Genomic DNA, 27,540 nt, shown 5'->3' with positions numbered 1-27,540 from the left:
AAATCTGTGGTGTGTTTCTGAATCAATATCCCATCTGTGCGATAAAAAACTATAGCCTACTGAAAATCATTGATGTTATCAACAATGAACTCTTAGGATATTTATTGTGACAAGTTGATCAAGACGAAAACAAAAATCACCTCTAGTCTTTATTGTAAATCATAATGCAGGCCTAGGAATTGGGCCTACTGCCCACATTTCAAAGGGCCAAAGGGGCTGATTCATAGCTTGTTTTCTTGAGTTGTGTTTCATTTTTTTTTTCTTACTTGTATTGAACACAATGGTGTGTCTTTATTATTAGACTGTGCTCATTAGGGAAATGTATTTTATGTTTAACCTAGGAAAACTCATTATTTTTCACAGACGCTCTGACGTCGATATTATTGTTCAAGAGTTGTGGGTGGAGCTTTGGGGTGGAGTCAAAATACGTAGTCGCACGGACAAAGGCCAAAAACAAGTACGCCAGCTAGCAGCCATTTTAGGACTGTGCAGTGGAGGTAACGGCCGTTGGATAACTGGCTGTCCGAGTGTTATATTTAACAGATTATTGACGTAGTGTCGAATTTGCCGAAAGTGTGCATAACCCTTGATACATTTTATTTTTTAAAAGAAAACGTCGTTTACCAAGTAGCTATGTCTCGGGATCGGTTCAGAAATCGTGGAGGAGGATTTCAGCGTCGGGGTGGCGGTGGCCCAGGAATGAGAGGAGCAATGGGTAGCCCACATTTCAGAAATCAGAATCAACCTTTTCAGAACCGTGGACCTCCTCAACCTGGACCAGCTCTAACGAAACAACCTAACGTTAACAATCAGGCCAATCAACCAAATCAAGTCACTCCTCAAAAGCCACCAGGGCCTGTTGTTGGACAACCTGGCGTCCAAGTACAGCAGTCTCCCATCGCTCCTCAGAACAAAACACCAACGCCGCAGGCCGGTAACGTTAATGCAAATGCAGGCCCGCCGAAGATTCAATCGCCTCCTCCCGTTAAGAAAGAATTTACTTCTCCACAGAGCCATGCAAACAACAAAAACCAGCACAAACCAGGAGCTGGTAACGACCATAAACCAGGCCCTGGTATGAACAAGCCACAACCTAACGTTAACGCCATTCAACCAAAGCCTGACAACGACCAGGGCGACCAGCCTCATGTAAGTTAATGTGACTTTAACAGTGGTAATGCTAATGAATCATCTGTTTAGGTTGAAGTCAGCCAAGTAGACATATGAACAATATATAAAAAAATCTAATTTATCGTTGGTCTGTCTTCCGACATAAGTTCCAAGTTAACGTAGCAACATTGGCATTCTTTGTCTTGTGAACTGCGTAACATTAGCTGTCGATAGCATTACGCTAACGGTTTTTTTTTTGCTAACGTTAGCACTACCTTGCTAGCATTAGCTAACCTGAAACTCATTGCGTAGCAGTCAGTGGTTAATTTTACTTTCCCATGTGTTGGGATGCCTATCTGTTAGTAAAAAAAACACCCGCTTGTTTATTAGCATGTTGACGGCAATATTTAAATACTTCTTAAATGTACCCTTTAACGTTAACACTAACGTTTTAGTGTTACGCCAGGCAATGCTAATTAGCACAACGTGCTGCAGCATTGTCGACCTAAGAGTTGTCCTTTGCTGACTGGGCCGCCATTTTGTGTTTAAAGACTCGTCGTGAAATGGCAACATGCTAATTTATACAACCGGCAACGTTAATTGCCATCAACGTGTTGCCAGATATTTATTTTCCGTATGTTTCGTCTGATCGGTAGACAAAATTGCAGGCTGAAACCACACTTTTTAGGCACCCGACAGTGTGGCTTAAATTATTAACGTTACATGACCTACTTAAGAGCGACTCGTTATTTTTAAGGTGGATGAATCATTTTACGGTTAGCATTGTTGTATTTAAAGGTGGTTAATATGGATGTTTCTTCCATTACAGGAATTGAAAGCCACGTTGTCCTTGCTTCGAAGACCCGGTGAAAAGACATACACTCAGCGATGCCGCCTCTTCATTGGAAACCTGCCTAACGACATAACTGAAGCTGAGTTTAAAAAGTTGTTTGCAAAATATGGGGAGCCTAGCGAGATATTCATCAACCAAAGCAAAGGGTTTGGCTTCATCCGACTGGTAAGATTCGTTAACGTCTGCATTTAAATGTCCTTTTGTAAATAACAGAAAATACAATGAACTGTAAAAATGGTATTTAATATATTTTAATGTTATCCCTCCCAGGAGTCGCGGGCTTTGGCTGAGATTGCTAAAGCAGAACTGGATGATGTGCCGATGAAAGGACGGCAGCTTAGGGTGCGGTTTGCTACACACTCTGCTGCCCTGTCTGTGAAAAACCTCTCTCCTTTTGTGTCTAATGAGCTGCTGGATGAGGCCTTTTCTCAGTTTGGATTGGTGGAGAGAGCAGTGGTTATTGTTGATGACCGTGGAAGGTCAACTGGCAAAGGCATTGTTGAGTTTGCCCACAAGCCTGCTGCTAGGAAGGCCATTGACCGCTGCAATGACGGCGTGTTCTTGCTGACCACGTAAGGCTATATTTATGTATATTATAAAAAATATTTGTTTGACTTGGAAAGGATCTTTACTAAGTCATTGTTTTCTTTTCCTCTCTCCAAGGACACCACGCCCAATTGTTGTGGAACCACTTGAACAGTATGATGATGAGGATGGATTGCCAGAAAAACTTGCACAAAAGAACCCCAAATATCAGAAGTAAGGATCATGCATGTTCACCTGTGTGCTCCAAGCCATCTTTGTGACTGCCTTTCTGAGTAACTATATAGAGAAGATACCGATTCATTTCATGGGCTGTTAACAGTTGTAAGCTTGCACTGTATGGTGCTTTGGGTGTGTATTAACAATACGTATGAGACTTTGTAGGTCTTAATGCATAAGGTTTTTTTCCCAGCAATCTACTGACTAATCAATGTCCTCACAGAGAACGCGAGCAGCCTCCCCGCTTCGCCCACCGTGGCACATTTGAGTTTGAGTACTCCCAACGCTGGAAGTCTCTGGATGAGATGGAGAAGCAGCAGAGACAACAGGTTGAGAAGAACATCCGTGAGGCACGGGAGAAGCTGGAAAGTGAAATGGAGGACGCCTTCCATGAGCACCAGGCCAACATGCTGCGCCAAGGTGTGTGGATTTGATCAGTTTGACCAGACATTGATTATTTAGCCTTATTTAGGACTAGGACTAAACTAGGTCTGGCCTGCACAAGATTTCTGCGTTGAATTCATTCCATAAGGCAATAGTTTACCACTTGTTATCTAAGCTTGGGTATCCATATTTAATCGATTCTGAGTATGTTTATTGATTCTGATTCCTACGGACTACTCATTTAGATTCATAAAAGTAAAAACAATTGTTAAGAGTAAATAAAGATGGGTATAGTTATGATTTTATTATGCAATATGAAACTCATTATTTTCAATGGCTTGCACGCACAAGAGCTAGTCTGCCACTGCGCCGAGCAAAGCGCAGCTCATGCTGCATTTTGCCTCTTGCGTGTGCCGCTTTCAAACCATGTTCAACTTTGACTGCGGCACGCTGTAAATCATAAGTATTTTGTGCTGAGCCCGACGGCAAGCACAACAAATATCTTTGGGACATTACCTCCACCAAGAGCAACCTAGCGGTGAGTGTGATGTCCCCCTAAAATCATGAAGCTCAGTTACAGGACTTAATGTTTTGACTGTGAACTACACAAGTTTTAATTTAGTGTCCTACCGTGTAGGTCAACATGAGTGGGTTGCTTGCTGTAATGTGCATGCCAATACTTTCGACACAAGTGTCCCTCCCTCCAGCCTCTCCACAAGCCATTTGAAAGTGCGAGAGCCATAAATGTTCTGGAAAGTGACAAGAATGTTAGAATGAAGCAACGTTACACAAATACTGTTAGCAGCACCGTCAGTCTCTGGTCTTAATGATATTTATGTAGTTCTGCTTGTTTCTTGTCGATTTTACTCTATTCTAATATTTCGGTTCCGTACCCTAGTGTTATCTGGCCTGTTATTTTGCAAATCAAGCCATGTTTAAGTCTGAACTAATGTATTTTCTTTTTCACAGATCTGCTGAGGCGGCAGGAGGAGCTTCGCCGCATGGAGGAGATGCATAACCAGGAAATGCAGAAACGCAAAGAGATGCAGCTCAGGTAACTAAGGGATTAGACAAACTTGTATTTTTTCCATTGTAATCATAGGGTCTGAAATAATGTTGATTGCGCGGCGTTTGTGACAGTTTGCCAAATTTAGATGGTTGAACCGCTGTGCTATTGTTTCCAAACTTTCTGGAGAGAACAAAGTGGCGGAATAAAGTGGTGGTCCTCGGTACCTGAGGGCCAGATGTACTAACGCTTTTGCGCCCACTTCAGGCGTATTTATTTCGCAATGTGCGTGTAAAATCATTGCGAGGTATGTACAAACAGGCCGCAATGACATAAAAGCGCAAACTGCCTGTTGCGGGAGTTGAAAGTGGCAGATTGCGTTTGTCATGTCATGCATATGCATTAGGGGTGTAAAGATTAACCGATACGTATCTGTATCCGTTTTTAACGTGTAAGATACGGCTACATCGATACGTGAAGCCCCGTATCGGAATAAAACTGAAATGAACCGGTCGTTATATCGATTTACTTGTTACGAATCGGTTCACAACCTTTTCTGCTCGCTCAAACTCTCATTTACGTTCCAAGCAGCGCGTTCATCCCACGTCCAGTTTTGAAACTATACATGGCACGAATTGTGGGTAATGCAGTTCGTTTTTGGCTACATTCATTGCCCAAAGTTGTCAAATTACCTCATTACCCATACATCTACTGCAACTTAAGCATGTGATAACTCTCACTTGGTCGTTTGTTGTACAGTTTTTACTCTTTTGTTTTTCAAAATCCAGCGCGAAATTAAACACTAAACAGCAACGATAGTCTGTAGAGTATAGCCTTACGTTTGATGAAGGGATTTCCTTAATGTTAAATAATAATTTGGCCCTTGCTAAAACGATGCACAAATTATTAGCCAATTATTTTGTTCATATTCACTCAGAGTTGTGGCATTATAGGTTTCTGCATTAGGTCTACCGTTGGAACAAAATAAACCCAGAGAGTTCATTGATATGTTGGCCTATTTTATTCTTGTAGGCTATATGAGAAAAGGCCAAGAGTGTCTTAAGCACTGTTTTATTTTATTTCGGTATTGTCTAACCTCAACAAGGCTGCAGCTCCATGAAAACAATCAGATATAACTATAAAATCTATAAAGTCTATAAAAAAAATGTATTTGGCTGCTGTGTTTGACTGAAATGTAGACTATTCTTTTTTCATTTCAATACAGTATATGAAACAAACCTAAGTTTAGATAATCATATTCACACATTTCTTTTGCCTAATTGATGACCATGATGACTAATAATATAAAATTAATGTGCACCTTGAGCAAATGATAAAAAATCTTTCAGAATGCTTTCCATTCTTGAACTGCATAGAATTGCATCGAATCGTACTGAATCGTTTTTTATGAACATGTATCTTTTCTTGTATCGAATCGTGCCCATGTATCTAGATGCGAATCGTATCGTCTTTTACATGAGAGATTCGCACCCCTAATATGCATTCATGGGAGGATCCAGGGGAAAGTGGGAGTTTAGCGTACAAAGATGGGAGGGGAAGAGTAAAGAGCGCCTAATTATGTATTCCGCGGTATGTACAAAGACTGAAAGCGCACGTCTATTCTGCGCCTAAATACTTCCGCCTTGTAAAAGCAGGTGTTAATCCAAATTGCAGTTCAATGCGTCAATAAGAGAACCTACTAGCCTACGTGCACAAGTAGTTTGAGTAGAACTACTGATCTTTATTATCTCCCTGCTTGTTTTCATCTTATCATGTATGGTATTATTTCATGATCGCTAAACGTTTGATTCTTTTTAATGTTGTCATCAGTTAACTTCATTCAACTGCGCTTGAATTCAGTTGTGGACGTTCGTAAATTGCGTTTATGGGCGGAGAAAAGCAGAGAAAGGCGCAGTTTACACTAAGGATTGAACGATTGATAAATACGACGGAAACTTGGGTCTGACAGCGTTCCCAATCTGCGGTGTGTCCATGACGCTGATAACGCTACGTTCGCAAATGTACGTACATCTGGCCCTGAGTGACCAGTTTGAAGACCTTGACCACTTTTCCTTGCAGACAAGAGGAAGAGCGGCGAAGGCGTGAGGAGGAGATGTTGCGGCAGCGAGAGATGGAGGAGCAGATGAGACGCCAGCGTGAAGAATCCTACAGGATGGGAGGCTTCATGGGTGATGTAAGTTTCACCTTGAATGTACTTCAGGTATATGTTTCAGACTAGATGGGAGCATTGAGATGCTCTGGCAGGCTTTGTTGTGGCAATTTCATTGACTTTTTTTTTTTTTTTTTTTTTTTCCCTGTTTGCAGAGAGAGCGGGAGATGAGGCTGAAGACGGGTGCTGGCATCTTGGCAGGTAAGCAGCCAGCCCTCAATTATCTTGATTTGGAAATGGTTAACACCCAAGAAGACAACTAAAATTGAAAAAGAAGACAAAAATTGTTTTCAGATATGGTGTAGGATGAGACAACCTAGTCTGTGGGAAGTGAAGGGTCAGTGTCATAACGCCTATATAACGCCCCCCCCCCCCCCCCCCCCCCCCCCCAGATATTAGGTATTTGTATTTATTTTATTTCCTATTTGCCATTTTCCCAAATGTTTTATTGTTTTATTGCCCTGTAGAAATGTACGCATCCTTTGTCCATCCTAATATGCCAACTTTGTCTGAGGATGCCAATTTTATGGCTTATTAAAAGACATTAAGGTTTTAATGTCAGGACTCAACAGTTTTTGTTGTAAAGTTTTTGTGAGTAAAAATGTCTAAATGCAAAAATATTTAGTTGCAAGCAATTTTCAAGTGGTAATATCAACCTATGACATCTTCCACATAGAAAAGCATTGGAGCCCATATGATTTAAGTAAGCTTTTACAGTTTTGCAGCATTACTTAAACTGCTAACACAAGTAAACTAGAGCTCAAATCAAAAGGGTCAGGAAATTGACAAAGAAAATGTGAATAGGTAGCGTGGCTAGTAGCCTAAAGAAAATACTACGTTTAAACCTGTGGCTGGGTAATATTGAATGACTTAGATATGAGACCTAATAGTGAGCTCCCTTTATCAGAATGTACTTTCTAACCTGCATTGGACAAGATGCCATACAGTTATCAAACACAATGTTTGAGGCATTTTCTTGTAATTACACTGCAGGTAAGCACTTAAGCAAAAACCATTGTCCTGTTTAATGACACTGGGACTTGATGCATCATTCTAGCTAACTACATTACATAATTACGACATGGTCTCTGAGTCGTAAAAAAATCTGCTGAATTGTTACTTGAAATAAGCATTCTGTTATGGTTATTACAATGCCAGCCAATCACTGTTTAGCTTTATTTTTTGATTGAAGTTGCATGCCTTTTGGTCAGATGTAAGTGTTGGTACACAATGTGTGTTAAAATTGTATTTTCAGTATAGAGCTCTCTTAGGTTTGTCTACCTGTGTCCAGATGTTTATGAATCTTTATCCTTTTCAGACACTCCCTTTGGCACACCAAATGCGAAGTTCTTGGGTGGGCTTGGCTTCGATGGGGGCATTGGCGGTGCTCCATCTGGTGGACTAATGGGCGAAATGGTAACGTATCCCTTCATGGGAATTTTTTTTGGAGTGTGTGATTGAGTGAATGTTGCTTTCACTTTTCATTAGTGAAAGTATTTGAGTGAAGGCTTTTTTTTTTCCCCCGTACTCTTGGCTATATCTGGATGCAAAGCCAGTAGACCTTTATGCTGAACTCGGCCTGTCACTTTACATGTAGTCTTTGAGAGTACACTGTCCAGCAGTCAACATCAGTTCCTCAACTATGTGGTCAGTTCAGTGCTGCAGAGCTGGTCAATCTGTACTAAACTCTTGAGATGCTGTTCTGATTTTGGTATTGTCAGCGTTTTTGTAAGTCCTGTCTGGAACGTGAAGTGAAGACAGGCAGGTTTCACTTTGCACTATGTGCATCTGGACTAAGCCCTGGTTTTCAAATAGTTTCACCATCTTCACACTGTTTGATGTGTAGCCCCTTAGCTACCACATGGAATGGAGTGGTTTGTATGTGTGTGGACAGAATGTTCTGTGTACTTTATTTTTACTCTGTAGCGATGCAACATTTAATCCTGGAAATGTTTCTCTAGAAAGTCCACTTTGGAATGGACCTCTTGTGCAGCAGTGTTTGTAATTCCTCTGTAGCGTTCTGTAGTATACAAGCTTTGAAGGGCGTTAGTGCAGGTTGACTCTGTTTGCAGTAAATTTTTAGTCCCCTGCGTCCCTTTCAAAGGGGTAGACTTGGCATTTGTTTTCAGTTGAGGAACTTGATGTGACTGCTTATGTTGTGTACACCTCAGTGGCCCTGTGGCTGAAGTACCTGACAGATTTAAAGATCTTCAGAGATTGTGTTAAACCTTCTCTGTGTGCGTATACTAGCCTAGTGGATGTAAGGGAGTATAAAAGCATGGCTGAAAAGTATGACCAAGCAACTTGACTCGCCTGAAACAAGTGGACAAGTTTGATTGAACTGCTAATTGCGATAGATATTTACGTTTAGGTTGTGTGGTGCATGTGAAAAAAAGTCAACTATACAGTAGTGCCTTCATGGATTAGTACGTTCAAGGTTGATTGCCACACCATTCTTTGTCAACAAGGCCAGTTTTTTTATTTTTATTTTTTTTCTTTTCTGGATTGACAGTGGCACAACTATGAAGTTAAGAATGGACGCTCCATGGCATAAGAGCGTTTCACTAGTATTCATCTCTGAATGTTTCATCACAGAATTAACACTGAACACTGACTTTTTCTCCTTTGAGTTGGGAAGGCTGTAGTGCTGACAATGGAGAGAAAATGAATGACTTTTTAATTCTTGATGGAAATAAGCCAGTTTTGTGCTAAATAAAGCAGGCTCCTGCTTTTGGCTTTGATGCTATTCCTTTTTGAATGGACAACCGGTGACCAGGATTTTTTTTCCTCCCCCATTTACTTAAGGTTCTTTACAAAGAAATATAATAACTTACAATGACCTACTGAGGATGTGCAGGATTGCAACACAAACCGATCTGTCTTTTTTGAAGCCCATAATACAGCCATACTTATACAAATATACATATTATGGCCCATAGGCTACACTACACAGCACGGAACTATCAACTGACCTATGACTATCTACCAAACTGAGTTCATGAACCATTCCAACCGTAGTTGCCAGTTGTCTCATCTGAAGTTATCTTTTTTGGTGTTCTATTTCCCTTTGCTTTCCTATTAGCCACACCTTGTTTTAGGATTTAGCAGTTATTCACATACTGTTTTAATTATTTGAAGCATACACACTATGATGTGAGTAATCACATTTTTGTGTCTAGTCATGATTTAACCCCCCCCCCCCCCCCAAAATTACAGCACCATGTCTAAAGTCAATTGAAAGTCCATACATTAGTCCTTTAGCCACTGGTTCTGCTCCATAATTGGAACTATGTCTGAATTTGGCTACCTGAGATACTATATTATTATTATTATTATTATTATTATTATTATGATTACTATTCTACTACTATTTTTTCAGTATGATGGAGCAAGTAGTTTGGAAACAAAAATCCCTGTATGTTACACTACACCTCACATCTGTAGCGTGTTAAGTTTCAAGAGTTGATATGTACAATCGGCCGCATAAGTATTAAGTATTTGCAGGGTTAAGGATTGTAGTGGTTGACACCATCAAGAACCGATGGAAATAAGGCTGACTTTTACTTGAAAAATTGACAAACTCCAATCATCTTTTCTGTAATCTGATGAATCTGGGGGTTTTCCAGCTTCACCTTCAATAAGACGTTGGATTGTTCTAGAATGATTTAGCTACCCTTTTCAAAAGTCACGCTTGGTCACCTACCCATGCACTATATTGCTTAAATCAGTAGCATAGACCTATATCCTAATAGTCCAATTTGTAGCTCTTGTTGAGTGGCCAGTCATGGCTAAATGTTATCCATGGTTAAGGCAAATTCAGACATTGTCCAACTAGCTGAAGGACCAGCTGAGCTTTTATTTATTTATCAATAGGTATCATGATCAGCAGTGTGAACTGTATTGTGAAGGCTTCTGTTAGGGTTCATCTCCGTTTTTATTGTGCCCTTGAGCTACCTCAACTATAACTGGAGTGGTGGGGTTTCAAGAGACATTTTTGTAGTTAAAAAAAAAAAATATATATATATATATATATAAATATATATATTTTTTTACTTCAACTGAAAGATGAAGCATTTTTATGGTGTCTATGCAAGCCCATAGCTCCAATCTATGAAGTTGCCAGCATTACTGATATTGGGTCACTTTTTTTTTTTACCAAGATAATAATTTCTTAGTGGACCAAGTATAGGATCGTAACAAAAGCCTTGCTGAATTAACATGGTGCTTAAAAAATAAAAGTTAATGAATTTATCGAAGAAAGCTAACACACAGATGACATCTTGCGCTGAAAGGCACATCAAATGAGTCCTCATTCAAAGAAATCTGAAAGTGTCTGGAGAATGACAGACCTCTAAGCTGTATAGCATTAGGTCTGTCTTATGAAATGCCTCCACGACTCTTGGAGCAAGCTGTGATTTAGGACTTGACTAACAGAAACATTACCCTCTCTTCCTTTTCTATGTTACCTGTGGCACCTGTGGATCGACATATTGGAACTGTTTCTACCAACGTTTTCCTTGGACTCCTGCCATTTTATGTTCTTTTATACATTCAAAACCCTGTGTTCTCTTCGGCCTTACAAATGGACTGCTACACACACACACGCATGCATGCACGCACACACACACGCACCCCTAAACACACACTTGACCACTAAACCCTGTGTGGTTTGCTGAACTGAAATGTAGCGAAATGAGCGCTTCCCTCAGGGAGGCCCGGGAGGCCCAAGAGGTATGGGCCCGAATAACCCAGGGTTTGGGCGGGTGCGCGAGGAGTTTGATGGGCCTGCCAAGAAGCCTCGGTTTTAAAGCCATTATCAGTTCTTTTTGATAAAATGCGCTTTGTCTAGATTGAGTCATGAGTCATAATTTGCTGTATATGAGGACTATATTACATTTTAAGCTTGAAGTCTTGTCTGTTTTGTGGCAAAGTTCCTTTTTTTGCATTTTATGTTGTGCTTGGATAGATGGAAATTCTTTAAGAAATTAGTGGTCATTTGACCTGCCCTTTCCCTTGTCATGTCCCTCCACTATATCATGCTCTGTGATGTGACGTGACGTGATGGTATATTTCCACTTACCTTTCTATGGTTGTCTTTTGTTTTGTGCCATTTAACTTTTGAAGTAAACCCTGTAACTTCACAATAAAGAGTACAGACGGTTATTTCCAAACATTCTATGTTGGTTTTGGTAGTTGTGCTAATGGCTAACTAGTTATGAGGCACAGATGGGAAGGGGCTGGGGCGTGCTTTCATAAAACTGATCCGTGCAGCAGATTTCGGCAGCAAAAATCCTATTCTATACTGTGCTTTGGCATGGTAGTTGGATGGGTTTGACAAAGAGCACAACAAGATTGGAGAGGAATTGATAAATTGCACAAAACTTGTTCTAACGAAGTATTTCAATAGTAGGCCTAGTTATCCCAAAATTGTGTAAAATGAATTGTACAAAATTGTGTAAAATTATTTGTAAATCAAAACAGACCTAACCGCTTGCCTAAACAACTATAGGCTAAATTTGAATTGATGAAATGGCCTGTTTTTAAACATCAACACTTGATTATATTATTACTCTTGGCACGACTTCATTTCTTTATGGTGACATTTCAATATTGTATGCACTTAAAAGAAACTAGCCTGAGAAAGTAACAACCCTTTTTTGTTACTTCCTTCTGCTAAGTAGTCTTACTGAAAGTCAGTACTAGCTTGGAAGACCCTTTAATCTATAGACAGTAAAAGGGGCTACTGCCATCACAGATTCTCGCAATAAGAATTGGGCTAAATGAGCCGTTTTGTCACCTTGTACATATAAAACAAAATCTAAAAAGGCTCCTTTATAGTCCTGTAGTTTAAAGAGCATTAGTCTGTGGGCAATTGTGAGGTTTAAAAAACTAAATAAATGTATCAGTTGAAATAATGCCAGACATGGAAATGCTTCAAACAATGAACACTAGTCAGTGTGAGTTCCCAAACTGGACTACGTAATGATAAATGTGTTTCTGAGAGTAATAAAGTATCAATGAGAATTTCGCCTGTCTTGTGTTGTATTTTGAATGTATGGGTATAACTTGGACAACTAGAAAGCAACAGGCATGTCTACCATGAAATTGAAATTATGGCAGTAATTGGTATGGAATGACTAACATGGCTAAGTTGGGGAAGGTGTAACTCTGCTCGTTTTTTTGCGTTGATGGAGCTTGACCACCTCATACAGACTTGAGGATCCTGTCCTATTGTAGCCATACTGTGCTGGTGGATGCCATCCATCCACTGATATATATATATATATATATATATATATATATATATAAAAAAATTTTTTTTTTTTTTTTTTTTTTTTCCCCAATTTAGTTTAATTTACCATTAATAGTCCAAAGGCGCACATTTTATTACAGAGATGGATATTGGATGTTTACATGGAACTGCTCATGTAAACCAAGTGACAAATGTCACAGCAACTGCTTTTACAGGACTATACAAAAGAAGTGGAAGGTGATTGCTATGGCCGTTGCACCACATTTGAATACTAAGATGGAATTATACAGAGCAACTGTCTGGTTCAGAAATCCGAGAAAACAGAGAAAAGATGTGAACTCCTAGGAAACTAGGAGTTTTCAACCGTAGGCTTTTTTTTTTTTTTTAAATAGCAGGGTCAACATTTTAAAAAACCGGTGCGAAATAGAATTAGACCTGTATTCAGCTTTACAATGCATTCTTGTGGGGCAGGAATGCACGTCAACGTGAACCGTTTGTTTTGCCACTGACGGGCTCATAAATTATATTCTACGTCTTACCACATTGAAAGGATCCCCATAGAGATACACCTGTGTTTACCTCAGTAGCTGGAAATGAACTGCAACATCCTGTAACATCAGTATGTTTTGAGCGCAACTTCACAACAACTAAGTATTCTTAGCAAAAAGCGCTCTGCATGGTAGGCAAAACTTGGCCTACATCTTTGTAAGTTACTTGTTCAGATGAGCATTACAAATTATTTGGTAGGAATGTGAGCCGATCAGTGTTTATTGTTGAGCAGATATTTTATATCTTCAGCAGTATTTCCAGTGGATAAAAAAGTTTGGCGCATGGAGGCAATGATTAACTGATGGATGATGATGAGGTGTTTGGGGTTTGTGTAATCTGCCTGACCTTGGGTAAAAATAAACATAAATGCACAATTTTACACTTAAATTGCAAATTTATAGTGGTTATTTCAATCAACTGAAGGTAGTCATGTAAATATCACAAAAGGAAATTATATTTAAATATAGAATGCAATAAATGCAAATGCCATTAACAGCTTCTTTTTTACTTTAAACTCATTCTCTCCTGCGAACTACAGATTTCCCAAGTCTCAACATGACTCAACTTGAAAGGCATGCAACACATACAGTGTGAAGATACTTTTATTTTGAAAATTTTTTTTATAGGCAAACACTGAAGCAGGCTTTTCCTTTGGCAAGAGTTTACAACTACCGAGGTCAGCTTTGTAGGCTGGTTAGTGCGTGCAGCTTGTTGGGTTACAAATTAAACTGCCCAACAACCTTGCATAAGTTTGTGAATTCACCTAAGCTCCGTGTCAGCTGTAGCTTACATTAGAAACCGCACTATATAGCCTGTTTTTACCATTGCAGATACATGGATTGATATCAAAACCAAGCGACTCTCTAACTTGGCCTATGTTTTAACACATTTTACAAATTATTTGCAATAATTAACATGTTAATTTTGACAGCACACATGTCTAGTTATAGCTAGGCTTTTGTTAAATTAAGTCTTCAATGTAGTTCATCCAGTTCTTGCAGGTTTGTTGTGTGAAGTGAGTCTCTCTGTTGATGACCAACTGAATTTTCTAATGTGTGCTGGGCTCCTCACCAGGGCAAAGGGATTGAATGAGATAATTGTGATTTATTTATTTTTTGCCATGGCGGCAAGATTTTTGCTATGGCGCGCAGACGCAAAAAGCTGCAACCAGCAGACACTGCTATTTCTTGTGAAAGTGACTGCCCTTGTCGTGGTATTGTGCCTTATTCATTGTACAAACTGCCCCTACCTGTGTATAACAAGGCAGCAAAGAGAAATGTTTCTCAGTGTGGCTGTTTAATCACAAACTTCAGCCCTGCTTTAAGGAAGCTAGTATTGCTAGTTAAGATAAGTGCTTAGATCAGCTATTGTTGTCGGTCAAGGTAGATGCTACGGAAAATGTAATTTAAAGAAACATGCCATCTTTTTGGGACATGGCCTTATTTGTGGTCTACCCCAGAGTTGGATAAGATGATTCATACACTTCTGTTTGTGTGTGCAATAAGTCAGACCCCCTTAGTCTAGCCTAGCGTGGTTCACTGGAAGTGCGTTGCACCAGTTGGCCTGTATGTAGCCTATAACAAAATAGGACCTATAGGCTAACTGATGTAACCCTCTTCCAGTGAGTGAGTCTTAACATGTATTTGGTCAGACATGTATGGTGTTGTGGTTTTTAGTTAGTTTAGATTAATAACAATAACAAATATGGATTTGTAACTTCTGTGCACACCATGTAAAGCATAGCATAGCTTTCCTCTATACATCCACACTATGTAAAGCATAGCATAGCTTTCCTCTATCACTATGAAAATATAGAAGTTACTAAAACTGAAATACAGAGTTGCTCATAATAAAAACCTCTTGATTTACAGACATTCCCCCTGCTAATGATTTGTACATGAGATCTATGCACTGATGCTTACTCAAACCAACAATTTTATCTACGAAGCATAAGTAAGTGAATTTGCCACAATGGTTATGGTATTTAGCAGACGCTTTTGTCCAAAGCGACATACACATAATACAGTTAAATTTACGTGCCGGTCTAGTTGCGGTCAGTGAAGATGAGCTCAGTTTTTGAGAGATTAGGCCGAAGGTGGCGATCCCTCATCCAGACTGAAATTTCCTTAAGGCATGCAGAAATCCGATGCCCTCGGAGTCCTCAGGTGGGAATATAGGTAAAGTTGAGTGTCGTCCGAATAGTCAAATCCATGGGCGCGAATGGTCTCACCTAAACAAGTGGTGTAAATAGAGAAAAACAAGGGCCCTAATACTGATCCCTGAGGTACACCGGTGGTGAGGTCATGAGACTTTGATACCTGTCCCTACCAAGACGCGCTAAAAGAACACCCTTTAAGGTAAGATTCAAACCAGTCAAGAGAAGAGCTTTCCCAGAAATTCCCAGTTCAGATAGTGTAGAAAGGAGAATATCATGGTTAACAGCATCAAAGGCAGCAGATAAATCTAGTAGAATTAATACTGATGACTGGGCTGAGGACTTAGCTGCTCTCAATGCTGGTCACAAACAATAATGGGCATGCACCGCTGGAACACTTTACAGGACCAGGAGTTTCACTGTGTTCGTTCAGCAGTTTGTCACTAAGATTTATTGAATTATTGGCAGTAGACCCAGCCCATATGTGTGTTCAGTTTCTTCAATGGATGTGTCAAAATGGGCAAAGCCCTTTTAAGTTTGCTGCCAGAAACAATAGTGTCAGTGGCATTTGAATTAATTTAAATTATTTGTTTGTTTTGTAAATTATCATTAAATAGCTTAACATTATGTATCTTGTAGAAAGCATCATCCATAGGCCAATCAGTGTAAAAGTCAGGAAAAGCTTGTCTTGACCGTTTCTCCATAAATGCCTTGTAGTTTTGAAGCTTTTTGGGAGATATGTGAACTGAAATCTTCAGCTCAAGGAGAAGTTGCTGTAAGCATTCCATGCTATGGGACTTGCTTGCCTGGTGTAAAAGATGAGTAGAGCTGTGAATGTAGATTACTCAGATGTCCACCTGGATATGTGCTGGCCAACAGTCGTTGTGGCAAAAAGGACCCTCAGGTAACCCTGATTTCACATATCTGTGTTGTGTTTGGCTTTCTGTGCGTTTTTGTTTCTCTTAACAGGTGAATCACGGCAGTTTGTATTTCTGCAACATTTGTTTCAAATGAACCAAATGGTCGTACCCGACCCCACTCCTCGTCTGTGTAGTCGGCGGATTCTTCCTTTGCTCCTTTTGCAACCATAGAGGTGGATCAAACCTAAAAACTAGTTAGTCAAACTAGTTGACTAGTTATGATTTTTGTTTGTTCCAATTTCAACACTACTATTGAGCCCTTCAGTTTGAGCTACTCTTAGCATTGTGCATTACTACACTGAGCCTACCCTGCAAATGGACATTAGGATATAAAGGCATCTGTTTACTGTAGGTGCTGAACTTTAAGTGATGTCAATGTCTTGCTTATCTGTGACTACAATAATTGCGAGACTTGCTCATCTAGGCATTTTCTTGAGACTTACTCTAGGCTTTAAGAACTCTAAGTGAAAACACATAAAATATTTGTTACAATCATGTATACAGAGTTTTAAGAATCCTGTTCATGTTAGCAAGTATAGTATTCATTATTGATATATGCTTTTCCCTAATTGGGCTGTATGGAAAATGCATGTCTTGAGTTCCATCATTTATCTTAATTGAAATCCCAGCATGTAACGTACAGGAGGTGCAGTTACCAGGATCCCTCGTTGTTGTCTATAATTAAATCCATGTTTTGTTCACAGGTATGGAAATTAATGTTCACGTTTTCCTAAAGTCTCCAAAGGCCTCTGTAAAACCATGGATAGATAAGACATTTCTGTAATCGACTGTCTGAAAAGGCAAGCAAGTTCAAGCTGTACGTAATTCACTTGACTTGCTTTTGGTTAAATACTTCACTACTTATGGAAATCTTGCCCCCTGCAGAAGTATTCTCAAAGATATGACTCGAGTGCACTATAGAAAATTGTTGAAAGTTGGATTCTTCAGCAGCTTAAAATGACAACTTTTAGAATTTGCCAAACCTTTGCTTCTGCCACTTCCCAAACAGCAATAATCCCAAACAGCAATAACCCTAAACTCCTATCTGTCAACCAGAGCTGCAAATCAGATTTTAAAAGCCAACCTTGGGTTAGAGTGGCAAAATTATCAGTAGCCTCATCAAAATACCAGGCAAAGTGTACTTAGTTACTCGAAGGGTACTTATTTAAACCCTGAGTGGATCGAGACCGAGGACATCAGAACATCTTTGTGGCACACCTTCTGTGAAGATCATTGTGAAGCATTACAAGTACAGAGTTCTGAAGTTGGCTGCAACATTACCAACACAGTTTTGTAGTGTGCTTAGTACCATGTCAGAAGACCGTTTGGCTGTCTCTTTCAGCCCATTGTAAGGACACGCTCAAGCCTTCGGTTGTAATTCATCTTTTATTTTGCTTTTCCCAAGAATCACAGGAATGTTCCGAGTACCTCTTCTGTGAATAAGGTGCTACCAACTTTTTGGTCCTTCCTTGGATAAGGAAATAGTACAGAACAGTACAGACAAATCACATTCTTCCTTTTTCCCCTACCACTATGTTTGGAGTGCCTTTCACTGTGTAGTTCTCCTTCAGGACTGGGTCACAAGGGGTAGGGATTGAAAACCTTTACTCAGGAAATCGGACACACTCTATGCATCTTCTGGCCAAATTTGCAGGACCGAACAAGACTAATGAATCTGTTGACCAGGAGCGGTTCTAAGATGGGGGCCGACAGGGGCCAGTGGCCCTCTAACACTGACCCTGGCTCCTGCAGTGTCCCCTGTGCTACAATCTCTTTTCAGTAGGCTATGTTCTGATAACTCAAGTAGGTTAGTTTGATTTTCTCTAAAAGCCACTTGAAACGGGGCTTTCAAGTCTAGCGCAAGTTGTCTTTGCTTGCTCCGATGTAGCTTATAACTTATTTTTGTACATTATTATTTCATTTATGAAATTAATTTAAATCTAATTTATTAAATTATAAGTGATTATTAAATAACTGTTCATCTGATGACTGGATCTGTTAATTCTGGCTACATGCAGACTCGTTAGGTCAAAACACACACACACACCTAACCTGGAGATAAACCTCAAAATGAGTGTACAAGTTCGAATTCTTGCATGGCAAGGAGTGTTATCATATTATTGTATGGTAAGGAGTGAGAATAACCGAATGACTAAACTCATGCAGCACATTGCTTTCTGCCTAGCTGGTAGGCTATTGATTCCTTATTCATACAATCTAGGAAATCAGTGATCGACTGAAATAACTGCAAGGAAGGGGATTATTATAACATTAGTTGACTTCAAAGTAGCCTAATGCCATATCAACTATCAAACTCAGTGCAGTGATGGAAGGATTACTATTCAACAGTGCAAAACTATAGAGAAAGAAACCAGCAGTTTATATCATGTGAGCGATGGATGGAGAAGAGCCACCAAGAGATGTCAGGAAAAGGCCTGGTTTGAAGCCTTCTCAAGTGAGAGTGAAGCCATACAGGTCCTGATAAATGCTATTCAGGTGATTTAAAGATAATGTGGTGGTGATATTTGTAGTCTACACCTGATATCTCTCTTTTTCTCTGTCTATCCCTGCAGACACACGTCACTGTCAGACACCCACAGGCACATCTAAAACTATGTACTATGCATGTTGTCATGTAAATAGAAGACATGGCATCTAATGACTCATTTTTGCTTATAAAAATTGTCTAATGACCCACTAGACCCCCCCCCCCCCCCCCTTTTCCCCCAGGGGAGAAATTTTCATCTGAGCTGAAACTTGATCGCCCTGCATTTATTGTGAATACATTTAGAAAATGAGATGTAGCCTAAGCAACTAAACCCAATAGTACTCTGCTGCAAATACTGTAAGGGTAACTCCCTTGTTAAATTGTTCCGACACCACTAGGCCATCTTGTTTTTTCTTTTTGTGTTTTTTTTCATGATCCATGATTCACGTTTCTTTGTAGAAAAAGTATAGGTTTTTTTATGCTCCAATGAAACGGAACTAGAGGTTTTGAACGCTTAAAGACTGTCTTCAAAGACTTTTTCGTCCTGGTTGAGCAAAACCCTACTACTACTACCCCCCCACCCCCACTGGCCCTGCTGTAAAATTGGTCAAGAACCGCCACTGCTGTTGACAATAGCTAGAAAGCATGTTTGTTGTTTTTAAATACCAAGCGAGTGAACAGAAGAAGGCAGTTTACCGTATATGAGGGGCAGCCGCGGCCCACTGGTTAGCACTCTGGACTTGTAACCGGAGGGTTGCCGGTTCGAGCCCCGACCAGTGGGCCGCGGCTGAAGTGCCCTTGAGCAAGGCACCTAACCCCTCACTGCTCCCCGAGCGCCGCCACTGTAGCAGGCAGCTCACTGCGCCGGGATTAGTGTGTGCTTCACCTCACTGTGTGTTCACTGTGTGCTGTTTGTGTTTCACTAATTCACGATTGGGTTAAATGCAGAGACCAAATTTCCCTCACGGGATCAAAAAAGTATATATACTTATACTTATACTTATACTTATATGCTAAAGACAGACTCAAAGTTAAAATGTCTTTATAGAACAGGTAACACAGGCTATTTCAGTGTAGTAGAATAGAAATTCCTCCCTACAGATGACCATGGACGTGCAGGAAATTTGCACTGGATTCTTTTTCTTTATTTTCATAGACATTGAAATGCAGTGATTGTATATTGATATCTTAAATAGCATAATCCCACAACAAAAAGTCAGATTTTATAATTTGACAATTAAGTTATACTAAAAATGTGTGGGTTCCTTTCCCTGCATAGCTAACAATCTTTCTGTCACACTAACTTTAGTTCTCTGTTTTCTGGTAAATTTATTTTACTCCTCAGTTTCAAGTCTTCAGCTGTAAATGCTACATTCGGAGGAGTAGATCACCACTACCTCTTGATCTCCAAAAAAATCGGATTCCCTACCCCTACATGGGAACATGCAAATGGAAATTGGGACCTTTGACTCCTTGTTCCCATTTGGAAATGAAGCACATCTAAAACATTCCTCCAACATGTATAAACTCCTGGCTGTACATTAAACAATGTATATTCAAAGATGGACAGCCCCAGAGAAGAACATTGGTCACACTGATACTGGAACTGACAAGGAAGTAGTTCAGTAATCCTGATCCAGTAATCTTACTTTCACCATTGAGAGATGAGATTGAGATTGAAAATAACTATTAGACTAATCAGCACCAGGGTGATTGGTGATCTTGCCCAGTGGGAAACCATGTAAATTAAGCGGCGATCACACAGACATACTTTTTTCACCTTCAAAGTGAGAGTATTCCAAAGTGAGTTAAAAAAAAAAAACGTGAGGTCAAAACTGAATGTACATGTTTTTGCTAGGATGCGTTATATTTAGCTAAATAGTTAGCTCCTTGACTTCGCCAAGGCAGGCAACTAAGCAACGACCCATTATAGAAAAAATCGTGACTTCAAAAGTTCGACTATGTTTGTTTAATTTTGAGTCACGTTTTTAGTCAAATTTTTTTTTTTCAGCTTGCGGCCCATTTTTATAAACGCAAGGCACGTAACATTGCAGTCACAACCTTCCACTAGGAAACAATTGCATTTGAGTGCCTGGAGGTGAAAAAAGCGTGTCTGTCTGATTGGCCCCTTAAGTAGTCACCCAAATCTGTGAAAGCCCCATAGTTTATAGCATATTGTGATTACAATTGAGTTTTAATGAGGCTTTTCTTTGATTGTCAGCCAGTTAGTTAAAAGCACTAACTAAACCCAAGCTTGTGGCACTGACGCTTTGTCAAGGACTTCACATAGGGTTTGTCTTTTAGTACACAGGCCTGATAATACACATATTACACAGCCCTGATTGCAAGGCGTCTTCACAAAAGGCTATAGATTTAGCTAAAGACAGTCTTAGATAATTCATGGCACATATGCTATATGGGATTTCCAGCCCTATTAGGTTTATTCTAGTCTAGCTTTCTGTATCAACTTGTTCTCTGAAAATGCAAGACTTTTCCATAATTCCACAGATGCCACATACGTAAGCCCACCCAACTGTCAAGCTCTCCTCACCTTGGCTTTCTTCGTTTGGTCTTCAGGGCCTCAGCTCCTCTCAGAGGTCTTGTCTCCTCAGGCAGAAGTGTGTGTGTGTGTGTTGTGTGTTGTATGTGTGCCGGCACGTTAGCTGTGCGGTAGGAGGGTGCAGCTGGCCGATTGCATATGGATGAGGATGAGTAGTGCTGGAGAAGTCAGTGGACTGTAGATGCCAAGACTTGTGTGCATCACCAGGTGTTCTTACAGATCAGCATAAGAGGTAAGTCTTCTCGTCCCTGTCTCACATTATATAAAAAAAAAAAAAAAAAACCTTGACCTAGTACAAGTGCAAAGTCTTCTGGAGTAATGATGGGACCATTGGCACTTCTGCTATCACACTTCTGAAATGGATTCACAGTGCAGAACATTGTGTGTCCCTGGTGGGGCATGTATACCTTCAACTGTGAAGTGGATCACGTCAACTTTTGTCAGTGAATTCAGCTGGTGTGTGTTGATGCTGTATTTGGTACTGTGTGATGTGATGTGATTGCAAGCAGCTTAGTTCCATTTCATGTGACGGGAACTCTTGCGCTTGGTAAAGAATGGTCGGATTTGCACCAACGTAAACATTTTGACCTCGACCTGATGCGAGTTCAATGTGATCTTCAATGAGGATGGTTTTTCCAACCTTGCAGCAGTTGATGTTTGTGGCGTTTGAGTTGGTTTTGGAAAGACAAAGTAGTTGTCATCCATCACTCCTGTATGAGGCAAGTAACACCTTCCACTGTCACTTTTTGAACAGCCTATTCTATGTTCCTACCGTTTTGTATGAAATGGCAAATCCATATGACTCGCCTCATAAAAATTTCACTGACACAAAACTGAGACATCTATAGATACCCCTGAGCTATGTCGAAGAAATGACCTTTTGCAAATGGATGTCTTGTGGTGTAAAGAATGAATGTATATTTTCACAGCAACAGCCTTCATGACTCAATACATCCCACCTCTGAAGTTAAGATTTATTGTGTTCTGAACTCTGAACTTACAAAAGGTCTGAGTAATTTGTCCAAGAAGTAGACAGAACTACTGAGCCTAAATAAAGTGTCTTCTGTAGTTCCAATTCCAGTACTGTAAAAATTGGAATTGTGGAATGTATGTGTACTGAAAATCAGTGGCAGCCATAAATGAATGATTTTATTTGGAAACATTTGTGGACAAAGCCCAGCACGTTCTGGTGAAACGTGGACACACTTTTCCATGCAGTGATTCCAAATTATTTCATGTCAATCTCCCCTATTCACCTATTCACGAAGGATAAAATAATTGCCCACCCTCCCCCTATCAAATTGGTTTGCCTTTACCTTTTTTATTTGTTAACATCTATGTTGATCAGCGATGGTCAGTTGTATGAATAATTAGGCTACCTATACCTCGGACACATAGGCTAAGCTATAGGTCTTGGCCATATTATGCATCGAAACCTGGTTCTAATATAGCATCGGTGCCGACTCAAGCGGTAGAAGCAACATGAAATAACAACGTGGATTTTGTTGCCTCATTTCGATGATATTTAAAAAAATGTTTTAAATGCGAGGCATCACTGCATGTCGTGCCATCTAACGTCTTGCTCTGATAGCACCACATCCAGATAAAGTTAGCTAACATACACTAGATGTATAAGCTTAAAGCAGAGGGTTGCACCACATAGGCTAGTGGACAGTGTTTGACAGCTCGCGTGAGCCCATGCCAAGTAGCTTACTTTAAAACAATATCACAAGTTCTTGTCAAAATCTAGCAGTAACTACACACAAGCAAAAGGCTATGAAGCATCAACAGTATACTTTGCACAATAACCTTGCTAATGCGTTAACTGGCATCTATTTGAAATGTTACCAGCAAAGTTGTAATGTGAGAACTGTTTCGCGGTGTGTTCCGAACAACATAATGACATGGCATTAATCTTTCATGTGCATGAGGCCCATATAGCACCACAATGAATGTGTAGGTTACAATCTTACCTCTGCATTGATATCTCTGAGCTGTCAAAGAGCCTACGCAACCATCTCTGTTATCTCTAATGAAGCTGCTCTGACAGGGCAATTAGAGCGTTGTTAAAATGCCTACTAGCTTTAGACCATTTTATTGTAAAAACAAATCACCGCTTCAGGCACTGCTTTGACACCGGCACCTTTTTAAAAGTATTGATTTAGCATCGGTATTGGATAAAACCCAAACGATACCCAACCCTATAAACCAGTCACCAGAAATGCTCCTCTGTAAAGAAAACAGACTACAGGTCTAATTATGCACACTTGACCATTTTTTTTAGGCTGTTCCTAATTACTGTAAATATCTATGGAGACAATTGAGACCACTAACTTTGCGGTTTTAGAATCTCAGAATTGAAGGACCTACAGCTTTAACTCTGATACTGTGCACTCTTATCTCTTCCTGCTCTTCTTTTTTTTTTTTTTTTTAAATATTCAGTTATCAATACACTGGCAGTGTTCTGCAGAGGTACCGTGCGATACTCTGGACTGCACAAGCCTCTGCCCTGTGTGATCTTGAGCCTAGCATCATAATTGTCAGAAATATGACACAAAGCCCTGAAGGTCCTGAAGTGTTTTGCCAGTGAGCATGGACCAGCCTGTGAGCTTTTTGGAGGTGTGCGTGTTTGTACAGTAGGTGTGTTCGTCTTCTGCACTGTGATCCATTTCATTTACAATGCCCCATGCGGAGTCCCTCGTCTCAGTTGCTGTACATTGACTCCAAACCAAGCTGAGGTGTGATGCCAGAAGTGCCCATCAGGGAAAGCAGGCGGTGCTGTTGCAGAATCGTACAAGCGAAGGGTGATGCGGTCCTGGCACGGGTACGGCAGTAGAACCGGCACCAGACTACTTGAGTTCGGTAGGGTTTGCCTATGATGGCAGACTTGTGTATATGCATTCCTGCTTCAGCGTCTGAAGATGTCAGTCTCAGAAGATGCCAGTGAGACACGGAGCCCATCAACCCTGCCTGTAAATTGGCACGTTACTGCCATTGGCTGTGCGTCAGATTTCCTCCAGTACATTATACAATGCTCTCTACTCCTACTGCCTACCAAATGTGTACAACACTACTGTGTGTTTACGTCCACTTCACGGTCACACTTTATATGTTGTAACACATCCTGGATGTAACCTTGGGCGTTGGCTATTGGACCAGATACTGGTAGATAAATGCTGTTACTCTTAAACTAAACCATTTTTGTAATTTTCTTTTCGATTGTGTAGTGGTTATTCCTTTTAGGGAGTTTTGGCGATGAAGTTGACCTTTGAATCCAACTTTACTAGCTCTAATTCTGGTCTAAAGCAATGCCCATGTACTAGCCTGCTTAATAGATTATGTGCACTGCTTGGAGAAGATGGTAAACCTAGCAGTCCATTAGTTTAGAATAAAATAATTTGACATTTAGCTTTAGGTATAATTATTTATTTCTTTATTTTTTATTTATTTTTATTTTTTTCCCACATTACTACTTAGCATGTCATTCCTGAGAATCCGAGAAAACATTTTTTAGACCTGATTTCAATTAGGTTCGGGTCATGATCTACAGAAAAGCGCTCGCCATTATGTTGTCAGGAGCAGCATGTGAATCCAGTTTAGATGTACGATTTCCTGCTGCTGCTGACAAGCTGATTACATTTGTCTTTTCGGCATCTGTTTAAGGCAATGATGGACGTCTTTTTACCAGTATCTGGGCCAACAGTCTCACACTTAACCTTAATGCATGTTTATCCTCTTGTTTTTGTTTCCATTGAATAAGGTCTAAATCACATCAAATGACCTTGTACATTCATGGACATCAAGTGTGCTGTTGAGTGATGGGTTTGCTCTGCAGGTCTGTATCTGTGTACTGATTGTGTTTCTTTTACCACAGGGACCTTTGGCCATTGAAGGAGGATGAGCCAGACTGCGCTGAAGTTACAGGTGTGTTAAGACTCTGACCATAGAACAGTGGTTCTTAAACTTTTTGTCTGGCGACCCCACAAAAAAGTATGGCGAGGTCTGGCGACCCCACTTTCCCCAAACCCATTCTAAGTTCTTACTCAAATACCCCCCTCAAACGTTAACAAATCAAGCAAAACTAGAAAGCAAAGTCATTTGTTTTATTTACTCCATATGAACAAGAACCGAGAAAACCAAACAATCACGATTAAACAAGTGTAGGCTGCCACCATATCAGATCAGAGCGATATGTGCGTAGCGCGCGCACACACAGGCTACACAGCATTAGGCCTACAACATTACATTAATTATATTGATGGCGATAACAATAACAATATTTTTTTATTTCCCTTTTCTGGTTTACTATCTTTAACAATTTCAATGGGAAGGGTGGGCATAGCAAGTTAATTCTAGGAGGAATGCTGCATAAGGCGACACAGAGATTTTCCTCCACAGTGCTGAGCCGACATCTGTATTTTGAGATGTCGTTTCATTTTGACAGGTTTTAAGCTCTCATTCACCAGAACATCGCCGCAAATCACACATTGTGGGTGGTCGAGGTTTTCTTTAACTTGGCAAGTGAATGCATATTTCAGAAATTATTTCTGATAAAGCAGACGCGCCGTTTGTTGTTTTTTATTCTCACCGGCCTGTAGACTTGTCCCATCTGAGGATCACGGAGGAGTAGACGCACTGGTAGATGGCACTTCCGAGCTTTTGTTACATTTTTTAAGCAGCCACCTGTCCATTTTGGCTAGTAGGCTACCTATGTCTTTTGTTTTGTTTTACTTAAAATAGCAGGAACAAGTTGAGTTTGCATAGTGGGAGCAGATAGTTACATTGTTTCTATCAGCAGACCAGTAGCCCATAGACTGAACCAGATCTCTTAACTGCGTGTAAATAAGAAAAAGGCAGAAAAGGCCAATATTATTTTCCTTTGTTTCACCTAATTATAATTTCAGACTGAATACAGAAAATAATTGGCGACCCCACGGAAGTTTTTGGCGACCCCATTTGGGGCCGCGACCCCTAGTTTAAGAATCACTGCCATAGAACACTGTCAGAACAATATGGACACAAGTTCAACTTTTTCAGTTATATACACCAGACATTTTTACTGCCTGTTGCAAAGATGTTTCAACATATCTTTCCCCTGTGTGTGTTGGTCAGTGTTAACAGGTCCTCTGAAGAAGCAATATGGCTGTCCGTGTAAAGTCATTTGCCACATGGTTGTGATGCTGAATTGAACCTGAGCTAGGTTCAGGTGAGTTAAATCCTTGTCCATCTTACTGCTTTGTCTTTTGCTTTGCTTTGCTTTGGCAAGGCTCATATATTTTCCTTATTCCCTTCTCTCTTTGGTTCAGTCAGAGATGGGCATCTCCGATGGAGACTGGACAGATGAGGAGCAGTGCCTTGAAACATTGGATTTTTACCCGAATTCAATAAACAAAGAAAAAGTGAACCGTTTTGTCTTGTGTCTTCCTTATAACCACTCATATAAGCACTCTGTGAGAACCCCCATTAAACCTGTGGTAGGTCATTGTGTATTATGGCCTAGAATGGTAGTCCCATACTTAAAATATCTATTTTTCAAGCTAAATGTTGTGTTCTAAAGTTAGTATATCAAAGTCAAAGTCTGCTTTATTGTCAATTTCTTCACATGTCAAGACACAAGAAACAAGACGTTTCCCACTATCCCACGGTGGAGACGACACATTTTACCAATTAGGTCCACAGACAGAAAATAATAAAGGTCACAGTATATAATGCATAAGTAAAGTATAGTGTAAGTATATATACTTTTTTGATCCCGTGAGGGAAATTTGGTCTGCATTTATCCTAATCTGTGAATTAGTGAAACACACACAGCACATAGTGAACAGTGAGGTGAAGCACACACTAACCCGGAGCAATGAGCTGCCTGCTACAGTGGCACTCAGGGAGCAGTGAGGGGTTAGTTGCCTTGCTCAAGGGCACTTCAGCCGTGGATGTGGGCATGGGAGAGCGGTGCTCAACCACTTCCCCCGCACACATTTTTCCTACTGGTCGGGGATTGACCCAGAAACCCTTCGATTACAAGTGTTGGTTTATATAAGGAGCTAGTAAACTGAGCCGGAAATGTTTTTAAAGCATTATAAAATGAAGCCTCTTTAATTTAAAATTTCATTCACTGAATTTTACGGTCACAATTAAATGTGGACCGTTTAGACCTTTTTTTAAGTTCGTTGATTGGAAATCATTTTAGAAAAAACACTTAAGAGTTGGCTTAAAGGCCATCATGGAGAGCAGACAGTCTGTAAAAGAAGCTAGAAGCATGGCACAATTTCTCACTTTTTCTCTGTGGTGAGGTTTTAATTACCATTAGTTGTATCACACCCTCCTGCTGCA

At 40.2% G+C, this 27,540-nt stretch overlaps 1 protein-coding gene across 2 annotated transcripts; it reads left to right on the top strand.

Moving 5' to 3' along the window:
• Positions 1 to 469: 469 nt before the first annotated feature.
• On the top strand, positions 470 to 26,614 carry sfpq (splicing factor proline/glutamine-rich). Of its 2 annotated transcripts, XM_076301498.1 has the most exons (12): positions 470 to 1,149; positions 1,940 to 2,128; positions 2,234 to 2,535; positions 2,627 to 2,722; positions 2,949 to 3,145; positions 4,079 to 4,163; positions 6,195 to 6,309; positions 6,441 to 6,486; positions 7,604 to 7,701; positions 25,085 to 25,134; positions 26,323 to 26,416; positions 26,517 to 26,614. In XM_076301498.1, exons 1-10 carry the CDS (start codon positions 634 to 636, stop codon positions 25,109 to 25,111), a joined length of 1,671 nt encoding a protein of 556 aa, XP_076157613.1. In that variant the 5' UTR covers positions 470 to 633; the 3' UTR covers positions 25,112 to 25,134; positions 26,323 to 26,416; positions 26,517 to 26,614. The 2 variants fall into 2 exon arrangements, with proteins under 2 accessions (XP_076157613.1, XP_076157612.1); XM_076301497.1 differs by lacking the exons at positions 25,085 to 25,134; positions 26,323 to 26,416; positions 26,517 to 26,614 and adding an exon at positions 10,974 to 12,309.
• The last annotated feature ends 926 nt before the right edge of the window (positions 26,615 to 27,540 follow it).

Source organism: Alosa pseudoharengus, unplaced genomic scaffold (genome assembly GCF_046254945.1).
Source record: "Alosa pseudoharengus isolate Yale_2024_CS ecotype anadromous, Long Island Sound unplaced genomic scaffold, YU_APseudo_1.1 YU_APseudo_1.1_scf_23, whole genome shotgun sequence".
Classification (NCBI taxonomy): Eukaryota; Metazoa; Chordata; class Actinopteri; order Clupeiformes; family Clupeidae; genus Alosa; species Alosa pseudoharengus.
The sequence above is the reverse complement of the archived record's forward strand: the minus strand, read 5'-3'. Positions and strand labels throughout refer to the sequence as shown.